Below are 24,633 nucleotides of genomic sequence, written 5' to 3' on the forward strand. Positions count from 1 at the left end.
GGCTCTTCCATTTCTGTGCTATTAACATCATAGCTGCCAATGTCATTATCACCTTTGCTTTCTCCCTCCCTCTAGGTTCACCCACCACGTTGACCGTCCGAATGCCTAGTAGTATGTACACTGGAGACCTATCATCCCCCGGACCAAAAACCTGATCTTGAGCTTTCCGTATCTCCCCCCAAAATGGGGCAATCTTTGGGCATGACCACCAAATGTGCTCGGCGGTGCCTACCAGGCCACATCCCCTCCAGCACCTCTCCGAGACCTCAGGATACATCCTATGAAGCCGAGCGGGAGTATAATGCCACCCATACAATACCTTGTACCAAGTTTCTTGCAATTGGGATGCCTTAGCCAATTTAGGGACCTTTTTCCATAGACCCTCCCAATCTGATCTGCCAATCTCCCTCCCCACTACCCGTTCCCACTCCCTCATAAAGGGCCACTGGATGCCCGCAGAAGCACTGCACAGGATCTTATAAATGTTAGAGATTAGGCCTTTCAATCCATCATTAGTGAGGAGAAATCTCTCAAATAGCATTGGATCTCGGGTGGCTGCCTTTTTAACCCCTGGATGCATAACCCAATGCCGAATTTGTGCGTACCGCCATCTCTCGCTTTCATGGATGGTGAATTCCCTCTTGCAGTCTTGAAAAGACAACAATTCCCCCTCTCGGAACATATCCGCCAGTTTCCTGCAACCCCCTTCCTGCCACTGAACAAAAGCCCCTCTCTCCAGTCCCGGAGTGAAGTCCCCATTACCAAAGATAGGAGTGAAGGGTGATGGGAATGTAGTCAAGCCCCCTGAGCCCGCCAGTTTATCCCAAGTATCCGCCATAAGCTTAGTAATAGCGCTCTCATAAAGATGTCGGCACCTGAGCGGTTTGGGAAGCCATAGGATTTCTGCTAGGTTGCGCTGCGCAACCGCCCCGTCCATCCTCACCCACAGTTTATCTGGCCGTCCCTCGACTCCCATTAACCATTCCCTAATGACCCGAAGCTGTGCAGCCTCATAATATCGCCGAAAATTTGGCAGCGCGAGCCCCCACTCAGTCTTGGCTGCCGTCAGGAGCTTGAAGGCCACCCTAACCCTTTTCCCTTCCAAGAAAAACCCTTTGGTGAGCGAATCTAGCTCTTTAAAGAAAGTTGATCGAATAGGCAGCGGGACAGCCTGAAAGAGATACAGAAGCCTTGGTAATATGACCATCTTCACTGCGGCTAGCCGCCCAACCCAAGACACCCGGAGCTCTCTCCACTTTTAGAAGTCCATTTTTACCGCTTTGAGGAGCAGGGGAAAGTTACCCGCATACCACCCTGCCAAAGCTGCTGTGATTTTCACCCCCAGGTATTTGATCCCTCCCGGGCTCCACCTAAATTGCAAATCCTCCTTTAACCTGTCCCGCTCCTCGACCCTTAATGTCAGGTTCAGCACTTCCGACTTGTTGGTGTTAATCTTCAGCCCCGATGCCTCCCCAAATACCTCCATCAAGGTCACACTCGCTTGAAGCGATTCCCTTGGCGCGGTTAACATCAACAGCATATCGTCCACGAAAGCTGTGACCTTCTGCTGCTCTCCCCCAAACGGGATGCCCTGAATCTCCCTTGTCTCCCTGATTGCCTGGAGAAGAGGTTCCAAATAAATCGCGTAGAGTATTGGAGAGAGGGGACAGCCCTGCTTAGTTCCTCGCCTCAGATTTATTCGCCTAGAGGCCTTTCCATCAACTATCACCGTGATGTTGGGGTCCTGGTAATTAGCCTGAATTATCCTCATAAAGTCCCCCCAAAGCCCATCCTTTCCATCACTCAAAACAAAAACGACCACTCCACGCGGTCGAAAGCCTTTTCTGCATCTAATGCCACCAAGACCGCAGGAGTGTTCGTCTTTTGTGCCTTTTCGACTATGTGAGCCACTCACCTGATGTTGTCCGATGTTTGTCTACCTCTAATGAACCCTGCCTGGTCGGGGTGGATTAAGCTCGGGAGGATGGACTCAAGACAACTCGCCAAAATCTTAGTATATATCTTCGCATCAACGTTAATCAAGGCTATCGGACGATATGAGGATCTTTCCTCTGGGTTTTTATTAGGCTTGAGAAGGAGGGTGACCTTTGCCTCCTCCATGGTAGGGGTAACACTGCCCGATTGCCTAAAAGAATTAAACAGGGATGTCAAATGTGGGGCTAGCTGCGTACTAAACAATTTGTAAAACACCGCAGGAAAGCCGTCAGGGCCAGGAGATTTGTGTGCCGGAAGAGCCCTAATCATCTTTCTCACCTCCTCTTCCGAAATTTCTTGATTAAGGGCTTCCCGCGTATTCCTACTCATTTTCCCCAGTTCCACCTTTTGTAGGAATGCCTCCTGAGTTTTGCTCTGAGGGTCCTGGGAGGCGTACAGGGAATCGTAGTATTCCGCAAAAGCCTCCTGTAGATCCTCTTGCCTTGTAACCCGAGCGCCAGATTCTGATTTCAGCGCTGTGATTGCACTTCGTGCCCTAGTACCCCTTAGTAAGCGAGCTAGTAGTGCCTCCGGCTTATTGGCTCTCATGTAATATTTTTGCCTCACAGCCAGGAGGGCACCCTGGGCCTTCTTAGTGTGCAAGAGTTCCAATTGGCCCACCGCTTTTCTGTAAACCTGCATGGCCGCCCGAGAGGGGGTATCGCCCGCTGCCTGCCTCGCGGCCTCCACCTCAACTTCTAGCTGGGATTCTAATGATTTCAAAAGTTTCACTCGATGAGCCGCCGCGGCAATCAGTTCCCCCCTAATAGTAGCTTTAAAAGCATCCCACCTGATTCCCTCTCCGGTGTCCTCCTTCCTGTTAATATCGAAGAATAATTTGATCTTCTTTTCGATAACCCCCCTAACCTCCGGATCCCCCACTATGGCCTCTGAGAATTTCCACCCCCACAGACCCTTCACCCTCTGACCCAAATATAGTACCATGGAAACCGTTTTATGGTCCGCTATTCCTATTGGCCCAGTCTGTACCTCGCGAATACTACCCACCAGGCCTGCCGAGACCCAAATATAATCGATTCTTGACTGCGACCCATGCACCTCCGATAGAAAGGTGTGGCCATCCTCATCCCCTTTACAATCCCTCCAAACATCACGCAGCCCCATCTTGACGAACCTGTCCTTCATCTCCGCGGACATTACTGCTCCTCCCCAGTAAGCTCGCTGCCCATCCATGTCCCTCTTCCTGTCCCATGCAATATTGAGGTCGCCCAGAAGGACGATCTGACCCCACGCCTCTTCCTCCAACACCCTCAAGACTCGATGCAAAAATTTCTCCTGACCCGAATTAGGGGCGTAAACTACTGCAATTGTGTATTGGGCCTCTTGGCACTTCCCCCTGGCTATTATATACCTCCCTTCTTTATCCCTAACCACATCGCAGACTCTGAAATCCACTGTGTTTTGAATGGCTAGGGCCACCCCCCTTGCTTTGCTAGGGCCTGAGGCGTGGAGGATCCGGTCAATGCCGCGTAATTTTAATCTGCGCTGGTCCCTGTGTATCAAGTGCATTTCCTGAAGCCCCAGGATGTCCGGCCCCTCCTTCTGCGTGAAATGCTCCAGCTTCTTCCGTTTGAGAGGGGTATTTAACCCCCTCACATTATGCGTTAACCACTTAATGGCCCCCTAACACTGTGTGGTTGCCATACTCGGTGGCCTCCTATTTCCCCTCCCCACACTTGGTTGCTCGTTGCCCTCCCCCCACACTCTCCCCTGAGACCCCCCCTCCAATCCCCCACTGAAGGAAAACTCCTTCCTTCAGTTTCTCCCCTCCTACCTCAGGCATCTCGCCCTTTTCTTTTCCAACATGGCTGTTCTGCCAAAAACCCCAAAGCTTTCATCCACCTTTTAGAGGCCCACCACCCCTATCGCTGACCATTCTACATAGGGATTCGTCACTTATGAGCCCTCTCTTCTCCAGGTTTTCCTGGATGCTGCAGATCGTTGTCCTTTGGATCTTTTCTCCGTTTATCCCCTACAGTCGTCCATTCCCAAGACCTCGATCTGGATCTGCCAGGCGTGTTTCTTAGCTTCGAGCTCGAGGGTGCGTCCTCTAGGTCCACGCGCAGCAGGTCAACTCCTTCTTGCAATGATGTGATGAGCCTCTGAGCACCTTCCCACTCAAAGAGTAGCCCGAACGGAAAGATCCACTTGTAACATATTGCTTTCTCATTTAATATCTTCAGTAGCGGGCCCATCTGCCTCCTCTTCAGGAGTCAGATCTTGAAACAGCGCAATCTGTTGACCCTCGAACATGATGGGTTCCTTTAATCGTGCTGTCCTGAGGACCGCCTCCTTCTGAGCATACCTTGTGAAAGCCGCCAAGACGTTCCTCGGCCTCGCTGATTGACCCTTGGGCAGCTGCCCCGTTCTGTGCACCCGATCCAGCTCGAGCTTTCCAGGCTCGCTTTCACCCAGGATATCTGCAAAGATACCTTGGAGTACCTCTTTCAAGTTCTTTCAACATTTTCACCCTGATGTTAATTCTGCGGGATCGATTTTCCAAATCCTCCATCTGCGTTTCTAGGTTTCTGGTGGCGGTGTCCAGCCTTTCAATCGCTTCACTATGTGCAGTAGTGTTCTTGTCCACTTCCTGGAGGCCTCTCTCTGAGGTATCCGTTCTTTCACCCAGTTGACGCATTTCTTGTTTCATTTCTCCTAGGGATCTAGGATGGTTTCCTACCTCCTCCTGGGCCTCCAACTTGCCTGGGCGCCGCCCCCCGCCGCACCTCCTCGTCCGCGGTCACCCGTCTTCTCTGCAGGCGGCCGCCTTCTCGCCCCTCCGTATTTCAAAATCTGCCGTCTGCAGGAGAGGCTCCACGGGCACGTTATCCTCAGGCCTCTTCTGCCGGTAGCCTTCCTCCGTTCCGGGTCTCCGGCGCTCTCTCGGCCCACAGTCTCAATCCGAGCCCCGTCGCTGAGGCCGGACCGCCTCCCGGGCAGACCCCCTCGCTGCAGCTACCCTCACTCTTGATGGCCACTAGCCCTCTTCAGGCCCGCCGGCGGGGTATGTTTCGCCTCCGCCTGCTGCGCCCCCCACCAGGCCCTACTCGTCAGTTCCTCGATCCGCTCCTCTTCAGCGGCCAGGAGCGCTGCGGCACCCCGGCAGGCCACACAAGCGGGCCCTACCGCTTGCAGGACCCACCGCCGTCCTCAGGGATCCACCGCCGGCCGCCGACCTTCATACTGGGGCTCTGGCGCTTGCTCGGCCCCTAGTTCCAAACTGGGCCCCGTCTCCTAGGAAGGGCCGCCTTCTGATGGGTCCTTGCTGCCGCGACCGCCTTCTCGCCTGCTGGCCGCTGCGCCTCCGTGGTGGGTCCCGCTCTCGCCGACTGTGCCCCGCACCAGGCCTTTCCCGCCGGCAAACCTCCGCTCAGCCTTCTTCAGAGGGCACACGCCCCACAGCAGCCCCGTAGAGCGTCCAAGGGGGCCGCCTGGCTTTGGCACTCCTTGATTCGTTATCCCGCGGGTCCAGGAGGTCCCAAGCCACCCGAATCTCGGCTACTGCTGGGGTGGTGGGCACCTTTAGCAGTCGGGTCCGGAATCAATGGTGGTGTCCGTTTTTGATGCGTTCTCTCTCTGGTTGCTTATTTCTCTCGGCTCACATTCTTCCAGTTAGCATCATCCTGATGACGTTGTATAAAATCACTGCCTACGCTAGAGCATAGGATTCATTTTACCCGATTGTCTTGTGAATGTGCTGTTTAAAGTAACATGCATATAGTATGGGCCTAATTTTACAAGGCTGAGGTAGCCCAGCGCTTAGTAAGAGCGATTAACCCTTTTCTAATGTGTAAATGTACACAGTGTCAATCCAGAAAAAGCAGAAAGAAGATAGGATATCAGGAATATACATTATACAATATCATATACAAGCAGCTTTTGGGGTGGGCGGAAAACCTGAATGCGGTCCTTGCAGGAGAGTATACCAGGTAATCTCAAGTGTGTGAATCAGAATTCCTGGCAGGAGAGTAAACCAGGCAGCCACAAGTGTGTGGACATTAGAAGACCTGGCAGGAGAGTACACCAGGCAATCTCAAGTGTGTGAATTAGAAGTCCCGGCAGCTGAGCACACCAGGCAATTTCAAGTGTGTAAAAAAGTCCTGTCAGGTGAGTATACCAGGCAATTGAAGAAGATTGTGTTAAACAAGAAAGAAGTCAAACAGTTGTCATGCACTTGTTGTGCTTTGCCGAGAGAGACCCAAATAACTGTTCTAGAAAGAAACCACAATTGTGAAGTAAAACAGTTGTTGTACAATTGTTATACTTGGCCAAGAAGGGCCCAAAGAACAGTTGTGAATATAAATGCAAGGATTGAGGAAGAGTTCAGAGGAAGGAAACATCCTCTGGAACAAGGACCTTTATCTTTGAGAGGTCCAGAGAACAGCAGTATATTAAAAGCTCACGGAGTAAAGAAGCATCCAGGGGAAGGGAACTTCCCTCTGGAACCAAGAAATGTATCCTTGAAGAAACATTTGTTTAAGTTATTCTTCCTTTATGAACACTTTTTCAAGCCACTTAAGGTCAAAGATAATTCCCTTTTCCACCTTAGAGTTGTGAGGCTCAGAATAGAAATCTGGACACAGAACAGTTTTGTTTTTGACTTCCTGACATGGACAGATCATTTGTTTATGTTTAGGTAGGTAAATTCCTCTACATCAGGGTCATAGAGGCTTTTTCTCAACCCCTTTACTTTCAAATAAAATTCCAATAAGGGCAAACTTGTGCCCGTCTTTCATTCCTGACTCCTCACATTACCTTGTCCTGTTAATAGAGGGCAGCATACACATCTTAGATCAAAACATGCGTGTCAAGTGTGCTTACCAGATCACATTTCCAGTCTACTTTTGGCAGTATTGCTCCCTTCTGAGCCCTGCTCTTCTGGTTCTCATTTATTTGGGTGATTTGTTCAGTGGTACCTGCCACCTTATGGCTGCTTCAAGGCACTTAGACGCTAGACATTATTTCAAAACATCATAATAAAACATCACATAATAGCATTTATCTTGTCTTGGTCCTTGGTCTTGCACCATCACTGTTCTAAAGATCTGTTTGTTTTAAGTAATGCTAGTTCTTTGTCAAAACCAAGGGTTGACGCTTGAAGGAGTCTTGACTTTCATTTTGAAAACAGGGGCAATGTACTCCAAAGTCCTCCTCAGTGACAGAGACACCCTAGAAAGGGTGGAGTCAGCAGTGCCCGCCCAAGCCGTTGAAGGTTTTGGAGAACAAGGCGGGAGTCGCACCTTTCATAGGGATAATTAGAATAGATCCCAAGTCCACATGTGGGGTGTAATGTGATTTGACATTTTTGCGACGTTTGGACTGCAAGAGAGGATGATCAGGCCACAGTTCAAGGACTAACCTCGGTTAGACAAAAGAACAGATGGGGTGGACAGCATTGAATCTAGGGTGTGCCCCTGATGTGGTGGATCTCTTTCATTTACTTGCAGCCCATTTCATCAAATCTAGTTTACCTGCATATATTTTTAACACATTTAACTGCGAAAATGTGGCGGGGCGACCCGTCGAACTCTCCCTCAACCTTCGCCCTCTCCCACCTTTCTATGTATTTTACCAAACCCCCATCTTGATTTTTGCAAGAAAATGTGGTAAAACATAATTGCGGGGCAAACGGGATTTGGTGAATTGGGCTACAAGCAAAGTGGGTAATACCAATATGGCTAGAGTTGGAAGGCCAGATACTCATAGACAAGAAGTCACAAGTGTTGGAAAAAGCACGGGAATGTCCATTAGCAAGACAGCCAAACCAAATGTTGAAATCAACTAGACTAACAGGGATATTTGAGGTAGTTTACCGTTCCCAATGAAATCATCCCATTCGTCAAAGGACAGAGTAGGGTCACCTGGAGGATGGTGGATTATTACAAACGGTATGCAGGTCTTGTGGTTTGTGATACACTTACAGACTAGGCCTTCAAAAGAGGAGGGTGATATAGTGGGGATTATAGTTGTAGGAGTGGTGGAAAAAAAGATCAAGGTTAACACCTCTTCCAATTTTGTTGGTCCTTTTGCAAACTGTGTGCCTATAACAGCATGGGAAACGAGTATCCACTAGAGATGTGTACTTATGAGAAGACCAATTCTCTGCCATTGCTAGGAAGTCTATCTCTATGCCCTCCAACCGGCCATGGATGCTCAATGCATGCTTAATAGCAGAGCGGGCATTCAGGGTTGCAACGCCCCAGTGGGTTTATGTTTCCCTGGACTCAGTGGTATATTATTGGTAATGAGAGAGAGGGCATTTCTAAAAGTAGCAGATGAAGGGGGACCAGGAGGAGGCCCAGGGGGGAAAGAGTTAGACAGTGCAGGGTGAGTGGGAAGGAAAGGAATGACAGGAAGGGGAGGTGAAGGATAGCAGGGAGGGTTCAGGGGTGTGACAGGACAGTTCAACAAGGGTTGCCCGAGCCCTGCTGTATACACACAAGCATTTCATTCCTTTAAATGCATCCACTTCCTGCTTATCGCCCGTTTGGTAAAGAATTTGATGCTATCAATCTTTTAAATGATGTCACCTTATTAACTGATGGCCTGCGATCAACACTTGCCGCAGCAGCAATCGAGTCGGACAGCCATGATCGCCATTTTGATTTTGTTGTTCCTGGCTGGTCTCAATTCTGACTGGTGCTCATGTAGGATGTGGTTGGATTCATGATCTCATCTTCCTGAATCTAACTTAGGAAGGGGGAATTGGAAATGGGTCTTTAGTTTGAAAGCTCCTTGGGATCTTCAGGGGGTTTTGGAGACATGCTGTGACTATGCTATGGGTCGATGCCTTTCGAATTGCCGCATTTAGCACATCTGTGATATCCATGCCAAGAGCCTTCCACCCTTTCCCTTACTGCTTGGGATCCATCACACACGCCAGGAATAGTAGTATCAGCACATAGGACTAGGAGTAAGATAAGGATACCCTTATGGTGAATCTGGCACCCCTGGACATAGGCTCTTCCCCATCCGCGGAAAAGCATGCACAGCTGTGCACGGGAGCACATGCTCCCACAGACATCTGAGTGATGCACATGCAGGTTACTGGTTTTGGTTTTTAAAGCTTTAAGAAGCAATTTCCTTTTCCACCGGCAACATTTTGATATTCTGCTGACATGAGAGAGCAGAGGAGTAGGAATGCAGGAGTCACCATAAAGATAACATTACTCTTTTAATGTTTGCCCTGGCCTCTCCAACACATTTTGGTTTTATTGCCTAGTCACACATGTTGTAGGTTTAGTGCCTCCCCTATCAATCTGTGCTGCTATCAAACTCCTCTTCCCTTGTCTGAATGTGCATTTTTCATTCTGTGTATTTCTTGCTCCTCATTCCTTGCCTTGTTTGAGCATGTGCTTAGCTTTCTTTACACAGTGTTTCATTGCCCCTTTTCCTTGTCTTACCGTCTACTTTTCTTTCTCCTCTCTGTGCATTATTCCTTGTTCCTCTTCAGACTGCACCAGGTGTACTTCGATGCCCCCAAGTGCAATGGCAAAGGGTTTGATAAGGTCTTTCTGGTGGGCGATTACTCCTCGTCGGCCGAGTTCTTCGTCACCATCGCTGTCTTCTCTTTCCTGTACTCCCTCGCTGCCATCGCTGTCTACTTATTCTGTGACACCAAATATCGGGAGAACAACAAGGGCCCCATGATTGTGAGTATAGAGCCTTCCTCAAGATACCCCCAGAGTTCTCCAGAGCTAAGCACCCTGAGATCCTTCAACGCCATCCTCTGGGCCAGGCGACAGTGGCCGCTGATAAACCCCAGAAAACAAAATCTGTAACTCCCCTTGCCTTCACACAGCTGACTCCTTGATTCACGCAGCCGGTGGTGGCCTTGTGACTTCTTAAGGTCTGGTAAACTCCTAAAGCCCATTGACCCCACCACTCCAAGACCACGAGAAGGCTGTAAGTCTTTCTGACAGTGCTGCTAAGGACTTAAGGGTGAACAGTGCCTTGATGGGGGTATTTATAGGAATGGGTTGGGATGCATTTGTGAATTTGTTCATGGATTAGATGGCCCATTTCAAGACAAGATGGTGAGGTGAGTAGATGGTTGAAGAATGAATAGATGGAGGAGGGATCGAGAGCAGATGGATGGTTCTATGGGGATGCAGTTGAATAGAGGAGAGACAGGTGGGTGTAGGGGAGATGAAGATGGGTGGGCTTGTGGAATCCTGGCAGTGTTTGAGGTGATGGGTAGATGATAGGTGGGTCGAAAGATGAGTTTGTTTCTGGTGGATGGAAGGTCAGAGCAGGATTGAGTGATCAGATGACGCAACAGATGAATGAAGCAGATGTTCTACCTGAAGCAGCAGGGTTGGACTGACAGATGGGGGTGTGATGGAGGGAAAGGAACAAAGGCCCCAATGAGATTGTGAAGATTAGTATTTAGTAAAGTGGTATGGGAAGGAACTTTGCACACTGTAGGAAGGTGGCCTTCTCCCGCTTCCTAGCATATCTGCACTGCTGCCTCGTTCCCCTGGTGCCTCCTTCTACCTCATCTGTGTCTGTTTCTCTTCCAGGACTGCATTGCTACGGCCGTCTTTGCCTTCATGTGGTTGGTGAGCTCCAGCGCCTGGGCAAAAGGCTTGTCAGATATCAAGATCGCCACAGACCCTGACTTTGTGGTGAACTGGGTGCCAGCCTGCGGCAGAGATGGGAATAAATGCCTGCCACTGCATGACCCGGTCATGTCTGGGCTCAACACCTCTGTGGTGAGTCAAAAAGGACACACAAGGGGGAAAGGTGGAAATCACAGTGCAATGTGCAAGGGCAAACACGGGGGACACTAGAGGTATAGAGGGAACACACTGGAGTTTGCAAGAGCAAAACAGGAGGGACACAAAGGGAAAAGGTGGTAGTCCTGGTGCAGTGTGAAAGGGCAAACACTGAGGACTCTAGAGTAATAGATGGAACACACTGGAGTATGCAGGAGCAAAACAGGAGGGACACAAGGGGACAGGGTGGAAGTCATGGTGCAGTGTGCGAGGGCACAGAAAGCACGGGGGACAGGGGAGTTAAAGAAGGAACACCTGACAAATACAGAGCAGTGCAAGAGGTGAATACATGGCAGACGCGGAACAGCAGGCGTGGGGAAAACATAGTGGACAGAAGAATGATAACAAGAATAAGTATTATAAAGAATAGTGTAGGAATTGAGAAAATTGCATGCAGAGATCAGTGGTCAAGGGTAACATTGGATGAATGCAGAGACATTCTTTGAAGGAGCACATGGTGAACACAGATGCAGGCAACAGGGACAAAGCAGTGCACAATGACACAACATGGTGGACACAGAGTAGTGTACAAGAGGAAAACATCTAAGACACAGAGCAGTGAGCAAGATAACATGACCGACGGAGAGCATGGCAAAAGCAGAAAATATGCCAGGCATAGCAAGGTGGACAAAGCACTGCAAAAAGGGGCTGATATTAATGGTAAATAGTGTGCAAGAGGGACACGTGGCAAAGAGGGGGCTGAGCAGAGTGAACAGCACTGTGGACAGAGGACTGTAGGCATGCATAATAAGCATGGAAGGGAAAGTAATGCTCAGGGATAAACGAGGCAGACACAGAGTGCACAAGAGGAGTATGTGCTGCAGACAAAGCAGAAAACAACTGGGACAAGACTATGAACACGGAGCATTAAGGGAAAAACCAGATCGACTGAAAAATGGAAACAACAGAACCAAAGCAGGGTGCAGGCTGTAAGGAACTCATGGTGGCAACAGTAAAGACAGACCAGTTCAATGGTGTTAATTGAACAATTAATTCAGGGTGGAAAAACTAAACCTAAATCTAAGATGGGAGCAAGCTTCGACCATCAAATGAAAATAAGGCAGTCTTAGTGGCATTGTGTCAAAATGAAAAGGGCCTATACCAAGAAACCTATTGCCAAACCTTACAACGAATACAAAAAGGGTGTGGGATGGTTTTCACGGAAAGAAAGAAGTATTCTCAAATAATATGTCAGGATGCTGTAGCTTGGGTCTCCCTTCCCCACATTTTGAGCATGGGGTAAAGTGGGATCTTGGAGCACAGTAAACACGCAAGCTTTCCCAGCACGAGTCCATAGTTCTGTTCCAGTCTATCAGGAGTCTTGATGGCCAAGTCCTGTTTCCCATGAAAGTATCCTGCCTTCGAGAGCCTGACGTATTCAAATCACAAAACAAACGTTCCTTCAACACAATGAAAGTTTGCTTCCTTGTTTTATTTAGGGTGAGGATTCTTCACCCCTGGGTCCCCCTCTTCCGAGCGCTGACCCTTCTTTACTTTCAGCCTCCTACCCCCGGGTTCTCTAATGCTTGTCCTTTCACTTACAAATCGTAATGTCTTTTTAAACAGTTCCAGTGGACATCCCTCGGCCGGGTTCACCTTTGTCAACACATTGTTTATTTGTTTTATTTTATTTATTGGTCACTTGTTAGGCGCTTATACAATTAGCAAAACTGTTTCAAAGCGCCCACACAGCAAGAGGGTGGGTACAGGGAAAGGTAGACCATGAATTACAAGAAAGATAAATAATTGATAATTAATAGTACACACAAATAATGAGAATAAAAAGGGAGGGGAGACAAACCTACTATGCCTTGTGAGTGTTCACAACGTGCAAGTGCAGAGGGGACGGGGTGAGGGATAGGTGCTGTGGTGCTCATGGAGAAGTGCTCAGGGTAAGTGCTGAGGAGAAGAACGTAAGCGCAACCACCCGTGGGTGAGGTGAGCCTAAGTAAGTGCAGCAGAAAGACAGTGGCTGTAATGAGAGATGTGGAGGGTCAGGGCCCCGAGGAAACATAAGGGGCCTGAATATCAGTCATACTACTGTATGATTAGCAGGGAAGAGAGGAGGAGAAGGAAGAGGTAAAGAGAAAGGTCTTGACTCTTTTTTTTGGAACTTAAGGAGGTCATGCTCAAGACGCAGAGGGAGAGGGAGGCTATTCCACAGGAGGGAGCCAGCCGAGGAAAGTGAAGGACCACCAGCTCTCTGTTTAGCAAGCCACTTAACATGTAGGGAGTTGGTGCCAGAGGAATGGAGGAGTCTAGAAGGGGAGTATTTTGGCAGGAAGTGTTGAGGATAGAGTGGTCCCCAGCCCCAGATAGCCTTGTGGATGATAGAGGGATTGGAATTTAATCCATGCTGAGACCGGGCGCCAGTGAAGTCTTTGTAGGGCAGGAGAGATGTGGTTCCTGGGCTTGAGGCCAAGGATAGGTCTCGCTGCCCTATTCTGGGTTAGCTGGAGGGGTCGCAGGGTGGACGAAGGAAGATTAAGGAGGAGGCTTATGCAGTAGTCTAGCCTGGAGAGAACCAGAGCACAGGTAACATTGAGTCTCTGGGGAGAAGGTAAGGAAGGGTAGCGTTCCTTTGCGAAGGAAGAGCTGAAAGTGGGACTTCTTGACAATGTCCTAAATATGAGGGATGAAGGAAAGGGAAGAGTCGAAGATGACTCTGAGATTCCTGCCTTCAGAGGAGGGACAGGCGGGGGGGCATGGAGGAAGGCCAGAGTGCAGGGAAGAAGTAGGGAGCAGGGGACCCAATAGGAAGAATCTCTGTTTTGCTGGCATTGAGGCAGAGGTCATTTTCAGTGCACCGGGCCAGGATGGCAGAGAGGCAGTCAGGGATGAAGGATGGTGCAAGGGCGTCAGTGGGAAGTTTGAAGAAAAGTTGTGTATTGTCAGCATAGCACAGGAAGTTGGGGCAGAAGGAGGAAATGATTTGTGCCAGCAGAAATAGGTATATGTTAAAGAGCCAGGGCGAATGAATGGAGGAAGTAGGGGAGGAGAAAGGGTCCACAATAGTTTGTTTTCTTGTGACTTTAGACTTTGCCCCCTTCTCGTCAGCATCCCTCGCTCTCTCTTTCCAACTTCACCTTCACATTTACTTTCTATGTGTACGGGATTCACTTCCCTTGCTTTCTCATGTGGCGGGATTCACATCCCTTGCTTTCTTTATAGTTACTAGGTCAAAGGCTTTCGATTTTACAGGGATTTTGCTTGACCTCCTGTATGACCACTGTAACCTATCTTGGTGGCTCTCCTACGGCCTTTTGGTATCTGGAGTTTTACTCAAACAGGGATGGACCAGGGTTTCTCGGAGCAGCACCCATGTGGTGCCAGTGCCCTTCTGTGGCTGGTCTCCCTCTTTTCAATCTTACAGTTCTTTGAACTTTCATTCTTCCACTTTGCGACTCTCATTCATCATAGCCCGGTTCTTATCGGTTCTCCCCTCGACTCACCGGCTGTGATGAACCGCTTGGATTTCATTGTAACTGGAGTGAAGGCCGGTACCACGGTAGCAGGAGTCTCCCTTGCTCCGGTTTATCAGCATTGATACGCTTCGTGTACCGTTGACATCTGCTTGAACACACTTGGGCTATTGTCCTCGGCCTTACGATTCCTTCTGCTGAGGTTTCGTGGGGTTTTGTCGAAAAGGGAAAGGTTGTGTCTCTCCTTGTCAGCCTCTCAATGTTTGCTGTCTTTCTCCTCCTCTTGAACTGCCGGGTCTGGATATCTGTCTCGTTGTGCGACCTGCCTTGCTCGTACTTTGCTCTCTTGCTCCACCTTTTATCCCTGGGGGGAAGGGAAAGGGCCGGCAGGTGTGTGTGAATCTGATCAATTGCCTAACTTTGCCTGACACTTATATTGGGACATGTCAGGTAAACGGCTCTGCTATTAGTCCGTTCTCTGGTGTGTCGTGCGAAAGTGTTCGTGTCGGAAAAGGGGGGGCAGTGGTTCTGAATGTCCTACGTAGTAGGATGGGGAAACGGTGTTGAAAGAAGGGGGATACTTCGTCTCTCCTGTCGGTGTCCCACATCACTGGTCCACCCCTAAGAACTGGATCCAATAGCGATGGCCGTGTACTGGCTACCTGGATGACAGATCCCCAGGGACTAGTGAGACACCTTCAGGTTTCTCACAGGGCCAAGAGAAGTACACCGGGAGAAATATGGTCAGGGTTTTGGGATGCAAGGCCTTCTCCACAGTGTAGGGCACTGACGCACCAGAGAGTACACTGGACACAGTGGTATCCTTGTCAGGCTCTGCACGTGCACTGCCAGTGTTTTTATGTGATGCCCCTTTTATTTAGACAGCGTGCTTACGTCAACAATGACACTGTCTCTTAAAGAGACCACACAACACTCCTCCATTTTCATAACCATTGAAAAACCTAACATTAACAGCATAACATCAATTGACATATTGTAACCACAAACATGGGGAAAACACAGGCCCGTATTCATACATCGACAATGTAATCCTGCAAATATGAAGGACAGGCTTGTGACTCCCTCACTGGATACCTTCTTGAAAAAACATGAGTTTCATGTGACAGTGTCTCGACCATTCGATGCCATCTACCACTTCAACCCTGCTAGGTTCGTTTGGCAGGGTACAATTGCCAGCTGGGTGACGGGAACTTACCAGCACTGTGTCTCCCAGCGCCAAATCATAGTCACACAGACCTCGCCGAACATTCTCCTCTTCATTTGCTTTCCTGCAATCTTCCATCATCTTCTGATCATTGATTAAGCCAGGAGCTTGTTGTTACAGACCTCGGAATCACCTGTTAAATACAGCTTCTACTCGGGGAACTCTGTGAGCAGTGAGGCGTCATGCGGTACTCCCTTATGAACTGGTATAACGCACATTTGAGGCACAGTCCTTGGCTAAGGGCAATTCAGAAAACCTTATTCAGGGTCCTCATAAAACGCTCTGCCTCCCCATTAGCTCTCGGCCACACAGGTGAAATCTTTGTGTGGACAACCACACATTCCTGCATGAATGTCGAAAAACCATCTCCTTCGAAAGAGGGTCCATTATCGGAGCACACCATCTCGGTTAGGCCATGGGATGCAAAGAGCTTATCTATCAGCAGTAAAACATCAGGCAGCGCGGTAGATGACACAAACTACCCCTCCGGGTGCCTGGACCATTGATCGACCATCACCAAGAAGTGTGTGCCCCTGCTAGTGGACTCAAAATCGATATGGACCACCTCCCATGGTCTACAAGCCTGTGGCATTGACTCAAACCGTGGTTCTTTCTGTACTGGAGCCGATGCTTGCCACCAAATACAGGATTTAATGAATCCATCTACACCTTCTTTAAGCCCCGGGAACCATACTTTCATCCTCAGCCGTGACTTAGTCTTGGCTGTCCCCTGGTGGCCATGGTGTGCTAAATCAATCACTCAAGGAATGAGACTGGATGGGAAAACCATCTTCGACCCTCTTAGTAGTAGCCCTTCTTCTGTTAAAGGTAGCTCATTCCTAACCCGCCACAACTGTTCTAGTGCCACTCAGGTCATACTGGTGTGTTTGTCCAAATCCACCAACACCTGCTTCCAATCTCCTCTCGTGATTTCATCCCGTAAGATCCGGAAGCATTTGTCATTCTCTGATGCCACTCTCAGCTCCTCCACAGACATGGAGTTTGGTGTAGTGGCCTCCATAAGCAGACTGACAAAATCCTTAATCTCTTTAGCATCCTGATGTGAGGTAGGGTCTGGAGGGGAAGGGTGCTTGGATAGATAGTCTGCGGCATTGTCATTCCCCGGCCGATAAATAAGACTGACCTCATACTCCAAAAGAACCAGCATCCATTTTTCGATCCTCGCAGGTGGCTTGGGCAAGGTCCCTGCCAGAATTGGCACAAGTGTTTTATGGTCTATGATTACAGTCACAGATCGTCCATGAATGTACAGGTGGAAATGCCTGCATCCCCACAGTACAGCAAGTGCCTCCTGCTCAATCTGCGAATAGCGTTGTTCAGCCGCAGATAAAGCTCTACTTACAAACGCAGCTGCTTTCACACTCCCGCTTTTGTCAGTTTGGGTGAGCACAGCCCCCAGCCCAAAAGGGCTAGCATCTACAATTAACTCTGAGGACTTCTCTGGGTCTAAGAACGCCATTGTGCTTTCTGCCATGAGGGCCTTTTTTATCTCATCAAACACTGGCTGCTCAAGAGGTATCCTCTGCCAGGGAGTGTCTTTCTTAGTCAGGCTGTGCGGTGGCTCAGAGATCATGGCAAGGTCTTTAAGAAATCGCCCACAATGTCACCATGCCCAGAAAACTGTGCCCCTCTGAGACATTTTCAGGAGTTTTTGATATCTTTCACTTTGGCTGGCTGAGCCAAGATGCCCCCCTCCTGGAACACAAATCTAAACAATTCCAGCCTCCTCTGCAGACATTCACGCTTGTCCTTGTGAAGCGTCAGTCCAGGTGAGCGAATGTGCTCCAGTACTTTCTCTAATCTCTCCAGATGTTCCACTTCTGAATTTGCAAAGAGCGAAAAAGTGTCACTTATGTTTAAGGCCGAAACATGTCTGGGGATGCTTGCAGTCTTGTGCAGAAGGGATGTGATCTAGCAGCTCGGGCTGGACGGCCCCTTTTGGGGTGGGACCAAGCCTGATTTCCATATGGTCTTTCCCCTTCTGTAATGGCTTGGCAGGCTGACAAACGATGGTCTAGAGGGTTGCCCAGAACTGTGCCCGTGGTTGTGATTAATTCAAAACCTTCCAGCCATCACCTTTTTGTTTTGCTTAAGTCACTTATGTTTGGAGCAGTAGGGATTCCAGCCAACGTGCCCCTTACAGAATTCTGGAACACCTCTACTGCCAAGGAGACTCTGAAGCTCATAACGATAGAGCCCTGGGTGGGTGGTGAAAATTGTAGTATACCGAAACTCCGGGTGAAGGACCAACTGATGGTACCCTGCTCTCAAGTCCAGTTTGGAAAATAACACAGAGCCATTTAGATCTGCGACTATGTCGTCAATCGTTGGAGTTATGTGCCTCTCCCTCTTGATGGCCTTGTTGGGGAGGCATGTCGACACAGATGCGGACTGAGTCAGGTTTCTTCACCTTTCGATCCACCACAATCGGGGAGACCCACGGGGTGGGACCATCCACAGGCTCCATGATGTCCCTGAGACGGAAGGGAGTGCGCCTGTGTTTTAGGGTGACCGTCTGTACAGTTTTCTCAATGTGCAGGTGAACCAGGTCCCCTTTTAGTTTCCCGATGCCTGAGAAGACATCTGCACATTTCTCCACCAGCGACTGTACGTCCTTCACATAAACCCCAAAGGCCCTCCAGCGCAGTGTAGTGAGAATGGGTCATGATATTGACTGAGGCCCTTGTGTCAATGAGAACAGTGACATGTGGCCCATTGACACCCACCACACACCTGAGCTGGCGTTTCCTTTTCTTACTGATTTCACGTACACTTGAGATGAAAAAAAACATCTTCTTCGTCATCATCTTCAACCAATTTTGCATTCTCTGCCACAACCAGCTTGATGTGTGCCACCTTCTGTGGTTGCCTCGCAGTGGATGGTCAAGACCTAGCTGAGACTCTGGGTGGTGTTGCTGGCACAGGAGCTCGGCACACCCTCGCAAAGTAGTTGGCGACATCACATCTTCCGCACGTGTGTCCTATCGCCAGACAGTCAGCCGAATATGGCAGATCATACCCACACTGTGGGCACTGAGACAGCACCTCGGCTTGTATGCCCCGCCCTTGCGACGTACCTTTCTTACCAGGTCTGGACACTTGTTGCCTGCCCATGGCACACCCTTCTTCCAGCTTGATAGTTTTCATAGCAGCGTCCATTTACGAAGCACGCACATCAGCCAACTCGTGTGATTGGCCCAATTCAAGAATTCATGCCAACGTGATACCAGGCTCTCTCAAAAACTGCCTCCTCATTTTACCTGTGCAGCAACCCTGTATCAACTGCTGACGAACCTCCTCCTCTTCGTTGGCCAATGCACACGATAGCGCCAGCTGCCTCAGCCTGCCATGAAACGCGATTCTTCATCCTTCTTTTTGGCTGAGTGCATTATGAAGCGTTCATAGTCCATTTTCATCATTGGGGTGGAGTACACCTGCAGCACAACCCTGGCCGCCAAGCATGAGTGGTCTGCAGGCCGCAATCTTTTGAAAATGTTGTGTACTGCCAGACCGGCAGAGTACAGCCGCGTGGATTTCATGGCCTGGTCATTGATTTCACCCATTGCATCAAAGTACATCTTCAGCCTCTCCATCTACAAGTTGCAGTGTGGGCCCAGGCTGGATGGGGAACCAGATACATCAAACTCCAGCCGGGGGGTTAACGAGCACATCCGCAGGGGGCGCATCAGCATTACCCACCAGGGTAACCCCTCACACTAATGATGCTGACACTCCAGACACATGGGCGCACGTGCACTCAACCCAGGGCAGCACTTACAGGCGTGCCACACACACAGCAGGCACTCCATAGGAAAACCTGCAAGAATCGTGGATCCACAAAAATCCCAGTCAATGTAGAAAGGAAGAACATCGAAAGAGAAAAGGAAAACAGCCTCGGGGGTGGGGGCAGTCCTCTGCGGGGGGTGGGGGCAGTCCTCTGTGAGCCTGCACCGCAATGAAGCTGCAGCAGGCACTCCAACTCCTACATGGAAGCCCCGCGGCTCCGCAGCACAGTCGGCCGAGTGCACCGCAGGGTTCGTCGGACTGGTCAGGTTACTCCCGGGGCAAGCAACCTCCTTGTCGCCAATGTTGTGGGACACAAGGCCTTCCCCACAGTGTAGGGCACTGAGAAGCCAAAGAGTACACAGGACACGGTGGTATTGGTGTTTGGGCTGCGCACGTGCACTGCCAGTGCTTTTATGTGATGCCCCTTTTATTTAGACAGCGCGCTTACGTCAACAATGACACAAGAGACCACACGGCACACAGCAGCGTATGCATCAGGAAATGCTGTACAGGGGGCAAGGAACAGCACCACACAGAGCAGTGTGCAAGGGGACAATCATGACATACACAGCAATGTGGCAGGGAAATATGGTGGCTACAGCAGTGCACAATGGAGAAACACAGCGACACAGCACGGTACTGAAGGCAAAATACAGGGCACCCATGACAGTATGAAAGGGGAGCCATGATGTCTGCCAAACGGTATTAGCATATTTGTTTGTTTTTACTTGACCGAATGTTACATTTGACCGAATTTCGCCAGTAATTATTTGTGATCAATAAGTGTTAGGTTAGCACAGGGGGTTCTGAGACAACGGTCAGCGACCACAATTGTATTCCTCAGAATTATCTGTACAAGCTCCAAAAGCAGCAAAAGCTCCGTCTTCATGCTTATCTGGGAGGGTCGTGGGCACTAGCATACATTGTTTACAGGAGCTGTGCAGCCCACCCCTCCATCAGTAACTTGAGAACTCCCAGGAAAGTGCAAGAAAGGCTTTCTGCTGAAGGGAGCTTCACACGCAGCCGCAGAGCAGCCATGTTTGCCTCCATGCAGGTCCTCCTTTATCGTGACTGTCAACAACTCATGCATAGTGGTGATATCCAATTCCATTCGAGACGACGTTACTTCTGCGCAGAGAGTTTGTGAACTGCAAGCATTTTCAGTTCATGAACCATTCACTGGTCCTCGGACCACATGCAGAGCTCTTACCTAAAGTGGTGTTGGGTGTCCCCATTACTCTGTCATTTTCTTTTTTCTCTGCGCACCCTAATGACCCGTGGAGCGCTGGCTTCACATTCTAGATGCTGTAAGGGTGTTGCATTACACCCGCAATGCTGCTAATGAGGTTAGGTTGCATGGTCAGCTGTGTGTTGCTTTTGGAGCAGCAGTGCACGCAAAGGCTGTCTCCCATTCAGGTTTATAGACGTGGATTGCAATACTATGTTATGTTAAAGGTATGTGTACCGCGCACCGTCACCAACGGAGTTGGTCGCCAGGCGCTTTGGCGGATCTGCAAACGAGAAGGTGGGATGGGTTAGTAAGGTGAAGCGAGAGTAGGATAGTGAGAGGAGTGGTGTTCTGTTGGCAGCTTCAACTCGGTATACACTGGGTGCTGAGCTTTGGATCGGTGTCAGTCCGCGTGTGCTGTTGCTCCGGCTTATGTGTTGTTGCGGTGTGGTGAAGTGTGTGCAGCTTGTTGTGCGAGAGATGGTTGTGTGTTTTTTTGAGTGAGATAAGTATGCAGAGAGTTTGAGCTTATATTGGTTAGTGGGTTATATGACATTTAACATGCTAACATTCGCAATCTATGCAGAAAGGGCACTGCCTGGCATGCAGGGATTCTGTACAGGCAGGGCCCTGGGCACACAGGGAAAGCGTGCAGAAAGGCTGCTGCCTGGCATGCAGGGATTCTATACAGGGAGGGCCCTGGGCACACAGGGAATGCATGCAGAAAGGGTGCTTTCTGGCATGCAGGGATTCTATTTAGGGAGGGCCCTGGGCACCCGGGGAATGCATGCAGAAAGGGTGCTTCCTGGCATGCAGGGATTCTATACAGGGAGGGCCCTGGCAACACAGGGAATGCTGCAGAAAGGGTGCTGCCTGGCACGCAGGGATTCTATACAGGGAGGGCCCTGGCAACACAGGGAATGCTGCAGAAAGGGTGCTGCCTGGCACGCAGGGATTCTGTACAGGGAGGGCCCTGGGCACACAGGGAAAGCGTGCAGAAAGGCTGCTGCCTGGCATGCAGGGATTCTGTACAGGCAGGGCCCTGGGCACCCAGGGAATGCATGCAGAAAGGGTGCTTCCTGGCATGCAGGGATTCTATTTAGGGAGGGCCCTGGGCACCCGGGGAATGCATGCAGAAAGGGTGCTTCCTGGCAGGCAGGGATTCTATACAGGGAGGGCCCTGGCAACACAGGGAAAGCTGCAGAAAGGGTGCTGCCTGGCACGCAGGGATTCTGTACAGGGAGGGCCCTGGCAACACAGGGAATGCTGCAGAAAGGGTGCTGCCTGGCACGCAGGGATTCTGTACAGGTAGGGCCCTGGGCACACAGGGAATGCTGCAGAAAGGGTGCTGCCTAGCACACAGGGATTCTATTTAGGGAGGGCCCTGGCAACACAGGGAATGCTGCAGAAAGGGTGCTGCCTGGCACGCAGGGATTCTATACAGGGAGGGCCCTGGCAACACAGGGAATGCTGCAGAAAGGGTGCTGCCTGGCACGCAGGGATTCTATACAGGTAGGGCCCTGGGCACACAGGGAATGCTGCAGAAAGGGTGCTGCCTGGCACGCAGGGATTTTATACAGGGAGGGCCCTGGCAACACAGGGAATGCTGCAGAAAGGGTGCTGCCTGGCACGCAGGGATTCTATACAGGGAGGGCCCTGGCAACACAGGGAATGCTGCAGAAAGGGAGCTGCCTGGCACGCAGGGATTCTGTACAGGGAGGGCCCTGGGCACACAGGGAAAGCGTGCAGAAAGGCTGCTGCCTGGCATGCAGGGATTCTGTACAGGCAGGGCCCTGGGCACCCAGGGAATGCATGCAGAAAGGGTGCTTCCTGGCAGGCAGGGATTCTATTTAGGGAGGGCCCTGGGCACCCGGGGAATGCATGCAGAAAGGGTGCTTCCTGGCAGGCAGGGATTCTATACAGGGAGGGCCCTGGCAACACAGGGAATGCTGCAGAAAGGGTGCTGTCTGGCACGCAGGGATTCTGTACAGGGAGGGCCCTGGCAACACAGGGAATGCTGCAGAAAGGGTGCTGCCTGGCACGCAGGGATTCTGTACAGGTAGGGCCCTGGGCACACAGGGAATGCTGCAGAAAGGGTGCTGCCTAGCACACAGGGATTCTTTTTAGGGAGGGCCCTGGCAACACAGGGAATGCTGCATAAAGGGTGCTGCCTGGCACGCAGGGATTCTATACAGGGAGGGCCCTGGCAACACAGGGAATGCTGCAGAAAGGGTGCTGCCTGGCACGCAGGGATTCTGTACAGGGAGGGCCCTGGGCACACAGGGAATGCTGCAGAAAGGGCACTGCCTGGAATGCAGGGATTCTGTACAGGCAGGGCCCTGGGAACACAGGGAATGCTGCAGAAAGGCTGCTGCCGGGCACACAGGGATTCTATTTAGGGAGGGCCCTGGCAACACAGGGAATGCTGCAGAAAGGGTGCTTCCTGGCATGCAGGGATTCTATACAGGGAGGGCCCTGGCAACACAGGGAATGCTGCAGAAAGGGTGCTGCCTGGCTCGCAGGGATTCTGTACAGGGAGGGCCCTGGCAACACAGGGAATGCTGCAGAAAGGGTGCTGCCTGGCACGCAGGGATTCTGTACAGGCAGGGCCCTGGGCACACAGGGAATGCTGCAGAAAGGGTGCTGCCTAGCACACAGGGATTCTATTTAGGGAGGGCCCTGGCAACACAGGGAATGCTGCAGAAAGGGTGCTGCCTGGCACGCAGGGATTCTGTACAGGCAGGGCCCTGGGCACCCGGGGAATGCATGCAGAAAGGGTGCTGCCTAGCACACAGGGATTCTATTAGGGAGGGCCCTGGCAACACAGGGAATGCTGCAGAAAGGGTGCAGCCTGGCACGCAGGGATTCTGTACAGGGAGGGCCCTGGCAACACAGGGAATGCTGCAGAAAGGGTGCTGCCTGGCACGCAGGGATTCTGTACAGGCAGGGCCCTGGGCACACAGGGAATGCTGCAGAAAGGGTGCTGCCTAGCACACAGGGATTCTATTTAGGGAGGGCCCTGGCAACACAGGGAATGCTGCAGAAAGGGTGCTGCCTGGCATGCAGGGATTCTATTTAGGGAGGGCCCTGGCAACACAGGGAATGCTGCAGAAAGGGTGCTGCCTGGCACGCAGGGATTCTGTACAGGGAGGGCCCTGGGCACACAGGGAATGCTGCAGAAAGGGTGCTGCCTAGCACACAGGGATTCTGTACAGGTAGGGCCCTGGGCACACAGGGAATGCTGCAGAAAGGGTGCTGCCTAGCACACAGGGATTCTATTTAGGGAGGGCCCTGGCAACACAGGGAATGCTGCAGAAAGGGAGCTGCCTGGCACGCAGGGATTCTGTACAGGGAGGGCCCTGGGCACACAGGGAAAGCGTGCAGAAAGGCTGCTGCCTGGCATGCAGGGATTCTGTACAGGCAGGGCCCTGGGCACCCAGGGAATGCATGCAGAAAGGGTGCTTCCTGGCAGGCAGGGATTCTATTTAGGGAGGGCCCTGGGCACCCGGGGAATGCATGCAGAAAGGGTGCTTCCTGGCAGGCAGGGATTCTATACAGGGAGGGCCCTGGCAACACAGGGAATGCTGCAGAAAGGGTGCTGTCTGGCACGCAGGGATTCTGTACAGGGAGGGCCCTGGCAACACAGGGAATGCTGCAGAAAGGGTGCTGCCTGGCACGCAGGGATTCTGTACAGGTAGGGCCCTGGGCACACAGGGAATGCTGCAGAAAGGGTGCTGCCTAGCACACAGGGATTCTATTTAGGGAGGGCCCTGGCAACACAGGGAATGCTGCATAAAGGGTGCTGCCTGGCACGCAGGGATTCTATACAGGGAGGGCCCTGGCAACACAGGGAATGCTGCAGAAAGGGTGCTGCCTGGCACGCAGGGATTCTGTACAGGGAGGGCCCTGGGCACACAGGGAATGCTGCAGAAAGGGCACTGCCTGGAATGCAGGGATTCTGTACAGGCAGGGCCCTGGGAACACAGGGAATGCTGCAGAAAGGCTGCTGCCGGGCACACAGGGATTCTATTTAGGGAGGGCCCTGGCAACACAGGGAATGCTGCAGAAAGGGTGCTTCCTGGCATGCAGGGATTCTATACAGGGAGGGCCCTGGCAACACAGGGAATGCTGCAGAAAGGGTGCTGCCTGGCTCGCAGG

The 24,633-nt window shown here is 51.1% G+C and overlaps 1 protein-coding gene across 1 annotated transcript in view; it reads left to right on the top strand.

Annotated features, from left to right (window-relative positions):
- The window catches only part of SYP (synaptophysin), a 249,977-nt gene that overhangs the window by 157,615 nt on the left and 67,729 nt on the right, over positions 1-24,633 (top strand). Inside the window, exons 4-5 of the mRNA XM_069645272.1 lie at positions 9,470-9,668; positions 10,539-10,730. Of these exons, the coding sequence (XP_069501373.1) occupies positions 9,470-9,668; positions 10,539-10,730 (391 nt within the window). The remainder of the gene's footprint in view (positions 1-9,469; positions 9,669-10,538; positions 10,731-24,633) is intronic.

The sequence above is a fragment of the Ambystoma mexicanum genome, chromosome 2p (genome assembly GCF_040938575.1).
Source record: "Ambystoma mexicanum isolate Mex_15411 chromosome 2p, UKY_AmexF1_1, whole genome shotgun sequence".
In the NCBI taxonomy this organism is placed as follows: domain Eukaryota; kingdom Metazoa; phylum Chordata; class Amphibia; order Caudata; family Ambystomatidae; genus Ambystoma; species Ambystoma mexicanum.